Source organism: Arvicanthis niloticus, chromosome 4 (assembly GCF_011762505.2).
Source record: "Arvicanthis niloticus isolate mArvNil1 chromosome 4, mArvNil1.pat.X, whole genome shotgun sequence".
NCBI lineage: Eukaryota > Metazoa > Chordata > Mammalia > Rodentia > Muridae > Arvicanthis > Arvicanthis niloticus.
In genome coordinates, this window is record NC_047661.1 from 127,295,108 (window position 1) to 127,307,511 (window position 12,404).

The window sequence follows — 12,404 nt, forward strand, 5'->3', positions numbered from 1 at the left end:
ACCATTTTCCCATTACAATGATAAATTACCTTTTCAATATCATGCAACTGATGGTGATAACATTATTCAGGCATGCACTAATATATACTATCCTTAGAGAAAAAAAAATCACTAATTATAGTACTGTTAGCCTGCTACATGATTTATATCAGATTTCTCTGGATACTAAGTACAGGTTTTTCTCATCTAAATGTACATTTTTATTTTTACATTTTATGAACACCTTGATTAATGCTTCCCTGAGAAGTTCATGAGTGACTGTAGTCCCTTTGATAAGTCACTAAGTCTTCCTCTTAACAACTCTGTCACTGTTCACCCTTAGGGAATTAAAGATTATAACATCCTGACAAGGATCACTCAGCTCGGAATAATCATCTCCCTGATCTGCCTGGCCATATGCATTTTCACCTTCTGGTTCTTCAGTGAAATTCAAAGCACCAGGACCACAATTCACAAGAACCTCTGCTGCAGCCTCTTTCTAGCAGAACTTGTTTTTCTTATTGGCATCAACATAAATACAAATAAGGTATGCAAATTGGCCCCCACTGTACTTGATTCTTTTCTCTACCTCAGCATTGTCTCATGTGTAGGAAACGTAATAAAGGTCTTACTGTGGCAGACATGCTAGATAGTTGTTTAAGTTATCTTCTCTATATTTCATAAGACTAACATATCTAAAAGACAGAGTCAACAAATTCATTAAACAAGAAATATCTTTCATTATATAAATTATTGGGAAAACCAAAATTCAATATTGAATAAATACCCACATTTGCATAAGCAATAAGCAAGGACTGAAGAGGAGTGGAAATGAAGTTTTACAAGGATTGAGAGAGTCTTAGTTAGAGTCTCATGGCTGTGAAGAAACACCATGACCAAGGCGAAGTTTATAAAGGAAAACATTTAATTGTGGCTGGCTGAGTTTCAGTGGTTCATTCCATTATCATCAAGGCAGGAAGCATGGCACCATCCAGGCAAGCATGGTACTGAAGAAGGAGTTGAGAGTTCTACATCTTGATCCAAAGACAACCAGGATGAGACTGGTTTCCACAGTCAGCCAGGAGGAGGCTCTTGTCAACATTGGGTGGAGCTTGAGCATAGTGACACACTTCCTCCATCAAGGTCACACCTCCTCCAATAATGCCACACCTCCTAATAGTATCACTTCCTGTGGGCCAAACAAATGACCACAGAGAGTAATCGCAAAAACACGTGAGGTGACTTGGGGCCTCACTAAAGAATTTCATATTAATTTACATCTGCAGAAAAGTTGGACCTGCAGTGGAGCTAAATATTATATATATAATATTATATATAATATATATTTATTATATTATATTATATTATATTATATTATATTATATTATAGTGTGTGTGTGTGTGTGTGTGTGTGTGTACTAAAGGATGTGCTCATGAGAGAAAATTGGAATTGCAGACCAGAAGGGGCAGCCAACAAAGTCCAACTCTAAGTAAAGGAAAAAAAGAACAGTATACTTCTAAGAAGGTCCATCACAGGTGCCTTAGTGTCCTTTGAAGAGTCCTTTACTGATCACAAGAATCCTCCCTGGTCTCTAGGCAACTAGAATATCTGTAAGCCAATAGCTGACAGTAATCCTGGCTGAGGATGTGAACAACATTGAAGTTCACATGCAACACCAGCAGCTAGAATTTCCATGCACTTGCTGGAGAAATGTATTCTTGGGACAGAAATCAGGAAAGTGACTGTGCACTTCTGTTCCTCTTGGAAATCTTTCAAGGTCTAAAGCTAGTAAGTAATAATTAAGTTTCCCTCTGAATTAGGTAGCATGGAACACCCTTCTGTTCATATAAACTTTATAGGCTGTGTGGCGGAACTCAATTGTAGACACTCTTCAGACCTCCAGTGTGTAGGTATGTATCTTCTCTTTCCTCTTATTTTTTTGCTCTACAGTTCTTACATAGAGTGTTTTGGTCAACTCTTTCCTGTAAAATAGACCCATTTTAAGCTCTAATTCAATACTAATTTCTTCATAAGTGACTTCCAAATTTCAACTTTCAGAAATCTTTCCTTTCCCCACTTTATCCAGCATTCCTCTCTCCATTGTATTTTAACATGGAAACTCCTTATTCTTGAATTGTACTGCTTTAATATTTTAGGTTTATTTGCCTTACAAATATGAGAGTCTTACATACATGTTTGTGTGTGTACCACTTGAATGCCTATTGCTCACAGAATTTAGAAGAGGCCATTGGGTCCCTTGAAACTATAGTTAGAGATAGCTGTAAGCCACCATGAGTGCTGGGAAACACACCTGCTCCTCTGCAGGAGCCAGTGTTTTTAAGCACCTAGCCATTTCTCCATCACCTACATTGTTTTAATAAGAGCAATTAGTATGTATGTTGTACGACCTTTCTAGTAATACATACTATTTTACTACTCAGGGCATGGCTACTTTTCTATTAGTTCTTATAAACCTACCTCCAGAGGATAAAGAGATGGGTAAGTGCTTAATAGCACTTGCTGCTCTTGCCAAAGACCAGAGTTCAGTTCTCAGCACCCATATTTGGTAGCTCACAACCATCCATTAAGTTCAATCTCAAAGAATCTGAGACCATCTTCTGGCCTGCAAGAACACCACATGCACACGGTATGCATATAGACAAGTAGACAAACAAATATACACATAAAGTTTCTTTTAAAAAAATTAAAGCACATTTAAATATAATCCAAGTTCAAAGTAATAAATAAATACTCATGAAAAATGTTTAATGAAAACACATTTCAAATTTACATAGTAATCTTACAACCAGAAGAAATTCTATAATGTATATTTTGGTAAAATGTACTACTATTTGTACATTTTCAATTTTGCCACTTAATCAAGATGTTCACTTTGTTTTAAATGATTTAAGAATAATTTACATTCTTTGAACTTTAAAATGGAAAGGACAATGATATCCAGTCAGAAGTCAGTTTAAACCATCATGAAGTCAATGAGAAACAAATCGTTTCTGCGAAGAGTCCCCAATTTATCCCAGAACATTAATGCATAAAAACAACAAATCTCAAAACAAGTCAGGTAGGTTAATTCCGTCACAGAGTCTGTTGGCACTTCCCATTGATGAAGTGCAGCTCCTTTAAATCAGCCTCAAGTAGAGCATCTTAAAAACAGAGCCGATGAGACGTGAATATTTTCGTGTGATCAGTGGTGGTATAGAGGGCATCCTTCATGAAGAACGTTGAGAGATGATAAGATAATTACAAAGAGAACGTTGCTTATGGTGTCTTCTCCCGTTTGCATTCTAGTTGGTCTGCTCTATTATTGCTGGTCTGCTCCATTACTTTTTCTTAGCGGCCTTTGCCTGGATGTGCATTGAAGGCATTCACCTATACCTCATCGTTGTTGGAGTCATCTACAACAAGGGGTTTTTACACAAGAACTTTTACATCTTTGGCTATCTCAGCCCGGCTGTAGTTGTTGGATTCTCGGCATCTTTAGGATACAAATATTATGGTACCACCAAAGTGTAAGTCAAACAGACTTTGTGAGCATTTGAAAGAAACTACTGAATGCTCTGCCTATCTTTGAAAATGTTGTCTTGCTATGGCCCATGCAGAGTATTCACTGATTTTACCTCTCACTTACTTTACAGATGTTGGCTGAGCACTGAAAACAACTTCATTTGGAGCTTCATAGGACCAGCATGTCTAATCATTCTTGTATGTATATAAAAATTGCTATTAAAATTTAATAATTGGCTATGGTTAAGAAGAATGGTCCCAAATCAGGCATGGGGTTTTGTAAAATCTGATTTTTGACCACTCTGTGTCTGTCATTTGGTACCATTTAATATATTGTATTAGAATGGAGAAAAATACATAACTTGCAAGTGAAAAGCAATTACCATTCATTCACATCTCTTGGGAAAGGATAATTTTTGCATAGCATATGAAAGGAATGTCAGAAGTATCCATCTGTTTTATCAGTAGTATCTCTGCATTCTGAAATGCTGAAAGTGTGCCCACCACCTGATAATCTGGCATTTCAAATGTTTACGTTATTTAATCTTTTATCGATGATCGGTCATCTTTGAAAATTAGACTGTCATCTTTAGAGTTTTGTCATCTTTATGTACCCTGTCATCACAAAGTGATTTTAAACTAAATTGCAACATCAGAGACAAGAACCTGCTATTTCTCCCAAGCAGACAAGTTGTCTATTGATAGTCCTATTTCAACAAGGAAGGAGGCCTTTTAATTCCTATTGAAAGTGGTTTCAAACCTACAAATTTGGCAGGTATTATATGTTCCAGTCTGAATAAAGACATTTTTATATGTCTCACGAGCATTTCTGAGTGCTGAAAGTTTTCACTAACCATTCTGAACATAATAGTCTGTCAATGAACAAGGGAGTCCTGACGAGATGCAAGGAAGGAACGAATTGTCAGAACAAAAACTCTGAGAATATTTTGGACAACTTTCTCCCATATGGTTTGGCCATAAACTAGACTCCTTTTTCCTTCCTCACTCTTTTTTTTTCTTGAATATTTTGCAGTTGAGATGGAATGGCTATATTGATGGCTGTGTATGCAAAGCAGAGAGTTCTGAAGAGTTGTTTGCTAGTGGTGTGGAAATTATGCTTACTATTTCTTGCCTTTATTTAAAGCACAACTTTCACTTCTTCTTGACTCTTCTTTAACTACCATCTGATCTCTTTTTTCTATCATTACAACTCATTTTGGAATAATATGAGCAGAAGTGAGTTCATTGCCTACCACCACCACAGCCTTGGTGCTGACAGTGCTCCTTGCCTAGGCTGGCCATGACCACAAGGGATGTCTGAGCTTTGGGAACCCTCTTCTCCTCCCGCTTTCAGCCTTCCCTTACTCTGGTGAGGGATAAACACTTGCTTGAAAAGATTCTGAGAGTCTTTTTTTTCTTAATGATCTTGAATTTTTCTGTAAAGTTCTGCTTTCAGAAATTATTAATTAGAGCAGAGAACTGTGGGCCCTTTCCCAAACTTGAAACTCTTCTATTTCTCGAATGTACTTACATAAAATTGGTATTCTGTCCTCTGTTGTACATTTTTGACTCTACTACTGCATAACTTAAGTTTGCATTAACTTTCTGTGTATAATCATGAGCAACCCCAAAACACATAGTGTCAAATGAGTTCTCAGCAATCAATTTAGAATTTAATTGATTTAATAATAAAACCACAATAATGCATGAGGCAACAAGAAAGGTCATATGGTCTTTCTTTGGGTGTTTGATCCCTCTGTGTCCTTAAGTCCTGAAAGATAAATGAGCTTAATGTCAGAAGCTCAATTCTGCAATAGTAAATAGCATACATTCTAAAGCAGCCATTCTTCAGCAATTAAAAATGGAAAATCCCAATTGATTATGAAGAAAATCTTATGATTCTTATTCTTACCTTCTGTGCTAAAAAGTCAAACAAAAAGACAAATGTTGAAACAGGATTTCCAAAGCCCCAAATCATATGCAGTAGAATACATGTGATCAAATCCGGGGCATGTGCATGTGTATGCTTGTGCTGATCCTAGCTTTGAAAATGTTAGTGAATATGTCACAGTATTTAATTATGGCAAAATACAATATATATGCCTGCTATTATCTAGTGTGTGGTTTGCAGTATGCTCTGCCAAGATAGTTAACTAAAACAGAGAAAATAAAATAGAAATTTAATAAAAAAATCAATATTAAAGTTTCTAGAAAAAAAGACAAAATACAAATTAAGTCACAAACTTAAATGGATAATTAGTGGTGATGGTTCATGACCTTGAGTGAGGGACAAGCCTTGTCTGAGGATAAGGATGCTCTGGAACCTTTTACATCACTGTCAATTTGCATGCTCAGGGCTATCCCGGGCCTCACATCAGAACTTTGAGACACAATATAAATGAGTAATAACTGAATTATTTAAACTCTGTTGCTTTTGCTCTTCTTGAGTTTGCTGCTTCAAATATTTCATCTCCCCTGATAAGAGTTAACTGCTAAAACATTTGAACAGAAACATATTCTCCATCAATGATATACAAGCCCTTCCTCGGATACAAACTTATTAATATTAAGCATCCCTTGAGTCCAGAAATGAGAAACTGGCGACCCCATTGATTCTGTGTTTGAATCACAGCATTTAAACATTTAAAGATTGTGACTGCATGAAAGGATCGACTATACTTTCGAAAATAAGCTGGGTGGGAAAGAGACTTCTAAGTCTTTGCAAAAGTGAGCTTCAAGCAGCAGATGATTTCCATATTTTTTCAATATTTTTAATCTTTAATGTTGAGTTCCTTTAACAAAACCTATACAAGCCGCTGGATTCAAGTAAACAAATATAAAAAGGAGTTCATAAAAATTTAGATAACTTTTAAATAGGAATTGCTTGTTCCCATAGATATATGTTCAGTTATTGAACGACAGGATTAAGCTAAGTCCACAAATACTAATTAAGCTGTGTCCACATAAGGAATTTTATTTAATTGAAAATAGATTCTTCTCACATACATCTGACTACAGTTTCCACTGCACTCTGCTCAGCTGTCCCCACCTCCCTTTTCCCTAGAACCCACTCCCATTACTTTTCCTTCAGGAAAAAGCAGGCTTCCAAAAGACAACAACCACATGTCACAAAACAATATAAAATAAGATATATTAAAAGTCCTCATATCGAGGCTGAACAAGGCAACCCAATAAAAGGAAGAGTCTCAAGACTAGACAAAAGAGTCAGAGACACACCTGCTTCCATAGGAGTCCCACAAGAACACCAAGCTAACAGCCATTACATATATGCAGAGGGCCTGGTGCAGACCTGTGCAGGCCCCATGCTTGCTGCTTCAGTGTTTGTGAGCTTCTGTGAGCCCTGCTTAGTGAATTCAGTGGGTTTTCCTGGTGCCCTCCATCCTGTCTGACTATTACTATCTTTTCTCCTCATCTTATGAGGTGTCCACAGGGAACCCTAAGTTCTGAGGGAGGGGCCCAACGGAGAGCTCTGATTCTCTTTAAACCTATGATCTTTCATTGGGATTTAAATCACACTGTTGTAATAAATCGTGGCACTGTTAAAACTCTTCCAAACTGATGTTCACCCAGCCAGCGCACCACTCAGGTGCAGTGGCTGTCCCCTCAGGCAGCCCCTTCTGTGTTTAGTCTCCTAGCTCCCTTTAAATAAATACCAATTAAAACTACTGAAAACAAGTCCCTCACATAATTCATATAATAGAGGACTTGTGACCAGTGTGTGTGTGTGTGTGTGTGTGTGTGTGTGTGTGTGTGTGTGTTTGTGTGTGTGTAAACATATTTTCTAATGTTATTACATTTTAAATTTCACAACTGTCCAAGATTGGGAGACATATGAATATCATAAGATTGTATAATTCCATCCTATATTTGCACTTCTTGTAACCTACTGCTCCTGTGATAGAACTTGGGTTCACTGTCCACACCTCAGGTAGACCAAGGATTTGGACATCTAAGCAGTTCTCGTCACGTGTAGTCACCCCTTTACTGACACATTCTTGTCTCTTCATTACTGTAAATCTCTTTCTAGAGAGAGGTTTTTCATCCTGGGTTGCCTTTGTATTGATCATGTATATGTATGTGTATATATGGTATAAGTGTGTACTCAATTAAAAACTCCAAAAAATGACCCTTGAGTTATCTATAGCCTACAATATATCTTATCCATTTTTCCTTATTAGGACATACTTTTACCATTCCTATCCTTGCTTATTATGAGTGTGTATTTAAAAGCTCCCCTAAGGATAAATATTTGTTTCCAGCATTTCTTATTAAAACCAGTGTTGCATAAAGACTCCAAGTCCCACTGTGGCTGTGTGTCCATCCAGACAGTCTTAAGGAGCACATCTTAGAGGTAGAAATGCAAGTATGAGCTGACTTGAAAATGTATATAATTACCGCATAAAAATTATATGAATTCACTTTGTTACACCAACATTATATGAGAAAGCCTTTTTTCTAATATTTATGCCAACATGCGGTATTATTACCTACTATACTGTCAAAATGGTGCTCTCAGTGTAAATAAAGGCAAAAGAAAGTTGATTTATTACAATGAACCAAGTATTACTAAAATTTTCAGGGAGTACCTTTGTGCTTATCAAATGATACTATAGAAATTGGGTTTCTCACATGGGGTTCTTAGTCTCATTTTTTAAAAAATTTAAGAATGGATTCAAAACAGAAGTTCAAGGACAGTTTAATTAGAGTTTAAAAGAAAAACAGGAGAGCAAGCAAGTTGTAGATCTCAGCAGCTCCCTAGAGGAATAGAATTGAGAAGGGGGAGGGGAGGGGAGGGGAGGGGAGGGGAGGGGAGGGGAGGGGAGGGGAGGGAGGGGAGGGGAGGGAGGGGAGGGGAGGGGAGGGGAGGGGAGGGGAGGGGAGGGGAGGGGAGGGAAGGGGAAAGAAAATGGAAGGAAAGAGAAAGAATGGGAGGAGAGGGGAGGGGAAAAGAAGGGAGGGAAGGGTAGAAAAAAGGAAATGAGGAAGAGAAAGAGAAGGGGAAGCCATGCTATTTAAGTTAAGGTGACATAGAGGCCAGCTGTATGGCAGGCAAGCCCAAGCCACATGACAAGTTGAGGAGCTTTAGAGACAGAGAAAGCATAGTAGTTTCTTGTCAGTGCCTGAGAGACACAGGGAGAAGAGAACAGAGGGCAGGTGGAAGAGGTAGAAACCAGAAGGTAGGCAGCCCCAGGTGGACCTTATTGAAGCTCACGGACTGTGTAAGAGGAGCGGAATTCTAGGAAGGAAAAGAACATCATCTCCTTAAAGGATGAGTTATTCCTTGTCTCCCATCAGTGTACCTCAAGGTAGTCCCTTGGGCAGGTGATTGACAGGAGACAATGTCTCGGCTCCCATTCTTAGAGTCTATTCTTTACTATAACACAGGTTTGATGACACTGGGCAGAGCCTTTGTTGTAGCACTGTGCAGGGCATTGTGGGAATTCCTCATCATCTGCAGGTCCTACTCCCTAGATTCCAGTAGCTGTACTACTTTTAAATATGTCTAGAGTCAGCAGTCCCCTGAGGGCCATGTCCCTAGTTCTCTTCACTGGGAACGGACTCTAGTCTAGACTGTACTATTAAGGTTAGTTTCGCTCTTGTACAAAAAGCAGACATGAGAAATAATCACAGTCAAGATATAGGCACTGTGCATTGGATAACCACATTAAAGCTATCCTGGAAAATGCCTCTGGTTTAGAATCTTATGAAGAGTGGATTACAATTTTCATTGAAAATTTTAATATGATGCCAGAATGCTTTTCACTCCTCCTCCCAGTGAAGCCTAAGTTTTAAAGCATTGTGATAGTCCAGCCTTTCTCCACACTATATAACTATATAGTAATAGTTAAGTGCTTGCAACATTTTTTTTTCATATTATTCTGACCTTCTTGAACAATAGATAGCTAGAATGTTTTTAAAAGAGATGAAGAAGAGGGGATGTTTTCTGAGGGGGAAAAGCAATATAGTAGTGTATTGCTGGTTATCAACATGTTCTCATACATAGGAGTTGTATTGTTACTGCAAATACCTTTAAAGATAACCTTTTTGGGACTCACTAGAGAATTTTATAAGATTTGAATAAACTTGTAGAAATTAGACATTTTTTAAAACACTACCTCAAGTCTCTCAAACTCAGTTTTAACGATGTGTCTAAAAAGATGCTGATTACCAATGCTCCCTTGTGAGCGTCCCTCTGCCGTATGGGATCTAGGGTGTGGCCCTGAAGAGGGGAGCCCTGATGGGGTTGTGTTGGTAGATCCACACAGTCACTAGAATTAGTACATGCTGTATATTTGCATAATCTTTTAATCTTCACAAAACCTTTTAATATGTCTCAGTTGTTCCTCACAGAAGCTTCTGCAGCACACGAAAATAAAAATAGGAACGGCATTTGGTAGAAGATCAGATCTCACGAGATTTTTGCACTCTGGTATCATAATCTAGATTTATCTGTTTAGACATGCCTAGAGGGATTCTACTATTTATAATTTAAGAAGCAGATAAATTTCTGTAAGTGGACTGATTACAATAAAGCAAATTATTTATATTATATTTAATCTAACTCATAAAACCCTCAAAAATTTGTTCACGATGAATTTTTAAAAATTGTTTAATTCAATCGAGAGGCAAGTGCATATTCTGATCATTGTCTGAGAGTAACTCGGGGCACTTGCCCAAGTCATCTGTAAGTAAGCAATGCCCTCTGTCAGCCTTACCGTCTTCTGCTGCCATCTTTCTTGGCTTCACATTGTTTCTGGGATCAAGTCAATAACCTTGCACAGGATTTATTCTAAGACTGGTCCTGTTAGTTTATTTATCTTCAAACCAAGGAGCCTTTTGAGAGAAACAGTGGCTTATAAAATACTTCAAAATAGCGTTATTGTGTAGGAAATCTATAAAACAGCCCTGTTCAAAATATTTTTTAAGTTGGGTCTTTTTATACAAAAGAGAATATTATTTGTAGTAAATCCTATGTGGCTGACCATAATGGCAATGGCTAGTCTCTGCTACGCAACCACTAGTGCCTACGTATGCTTCAGTGACCCTGGTAACCCTCAGGCACCAGCATAGGATTAGGAAATGGAAGTGATGCATTGCTCATGCCCTTCTACGCATGTTTAACCATGAGCAAAAGAATGCACTCTGCATATGTGACTTGCACTGGATAGCCCAGATAGAAGACATCAGATCTCTCTTAATAACATGTTCACTGAATGCTAACCTGAACAGAACCCTGATCAACAGCCTAGGCCAATAATGATATGTAACCCACCTGTTTAACCACACAGGCTGCTACAGGCTTTCTCTTTCTACTGCATCCTCTCTCTCACTTACTCACTCTCGCTCTCTCGCTCTCTCACTCTATGAAACCATTTCATCTCGATCCCCTCTGATCTTTCTCCTAGCTCAGCCCTACTCGTCTTGTATACTTCAATTCAAACGTTGCCTGAAGGAAGTCTTTTCTAACTCCTTGGTCCGTAATAAATATTTTGGTAATGCTTTCAAAAATAGAAGTCTACATTTCGTTCTTATGGGATACTTGCTGCATATATAATATGTGTAAGTTCTTATGACTATCTGATTCATGGCTGGTCAGTATGTATCTTTTCTGGATGACTTTAAGGTCTGTGAGAAGAGAACATCATGGATTTTCCTGCACTATACTGTTCGTAAGGTCCAGCACGTAGGAACCATTCAGGTCATACTCGTACTGTCGAGGAAATAAATGAGTGGTCCTCCAAGATGAATTTGTTCAAATGTACTCATCCCTTCCCCACGGAGAAAGGGAAGGAAAGATGTCAGGCACAAAACAGGGAAGCTTTCACTAAGACCTATCAGGTTTATTTTATATCTTTTCTTCTTAAGAAAGGTTATTGTCTCTGGCCAGGGAGCCTATCTGTGGTAGGATTTTACATATAATAGGGTATGGTAAATTCACCTGAACAAAAGAAGGCTTTGGCCAGGCAGTGACAAAGGTCTCAAAGGCAGTATGATTGATAGAGAGCACTCAGGGAGTCCTTTCTGTGCCTGCTTCTCAGCACATAGATGCAGATAGTGAGACTATGCGTATCCTCTAGAAGTTAAAGAAGAGCAAACTAATTTGGGGAATCATTTTATATCACTTCTATTTTACCGTTTAAATTAAAACCTAACTTTCTGGGGGTGCTATGCTAGAGAAACAGTTCAGCGGTTAAGAGTGGCTGCTCCTCTTCTAGACCCCCTGAGTTTGGTTCGCAGCTCACCAGTCAGATAGCAACCACGCACTTTTAATTCCACTGCAGGGGGTCTGACATCTTGGATCTTTGGGAGAGCCTACTCTAATGTATACAATCATACACATAATTAAAACCAACAAAAACAAAACTTTTACACTGCAAAGATTTTAAATATTATTTCTTTGCATAATTAAACATGTAAAGTTTGTTTAATTATGCAAAGTTTGCATCAAAGTTTCAGGAGCAGTTAAGTAACTGTACAAGTTTATGTCAAGTGCTGCTTGCGGCTTCTACTCACCTCCAGCCACACTTTACTCAGCAAGTGTGTATGCAAGAATAGCTTCTCACTTCTGAGACAGTAACATAAACAACTGGTGTAAATGCTCCTCACACACAGGTTTTCCCCCTCACCTTTCTTCCTATTTCAGTATTTTTCGTGGCCTATGACTAATTACAGGTTTCTTTAAGCTATGAACATGGACATTCACTGATAGTCACAGGGGCTTGCTTTATTCTCCAGTTTACAAATTATTCATTCTCTTCTCTGTCCTTCTATTTTTCTTTATTCTGGTTTTAAAAAGATAAAATACTTTTTTCAAACACCAAAAACTTTCAGGTATAAAATAGTCCTAATGCTTCTTTGAATTATAAGTAATCCTCTTATT

General features: G+C 38.0%; 1 protein-coding gene across 1 annotated transcript in view; it reads left to right on the top strand.

Annotated features, from left to right (window-relative positions):
• The window catches only part of Adgrl4 (adhesion G protein-coupled receptor L4), a 99,975-nt gene that overhangs the window by 72,719 nt on the left and 14,852 nt on the right, over positions 1-12,404 (top strand). Inside the window, exons 11-13 of the mRNA XM_034499407.2 lie at positions 323-526; positions 3,287-3,507; positions 3,634-3,700. Of these exons, the coding sequence (XP_034355298.1) occupies positions 323-526; positions 3,287-3,507; positions 3,634-3,700 (492 nt within the window). The remainder of the gene's footprint in view (positions 1-322; positions 527-3,286; positions 3,508-3,633; positions 3,701-12,404) is intronic.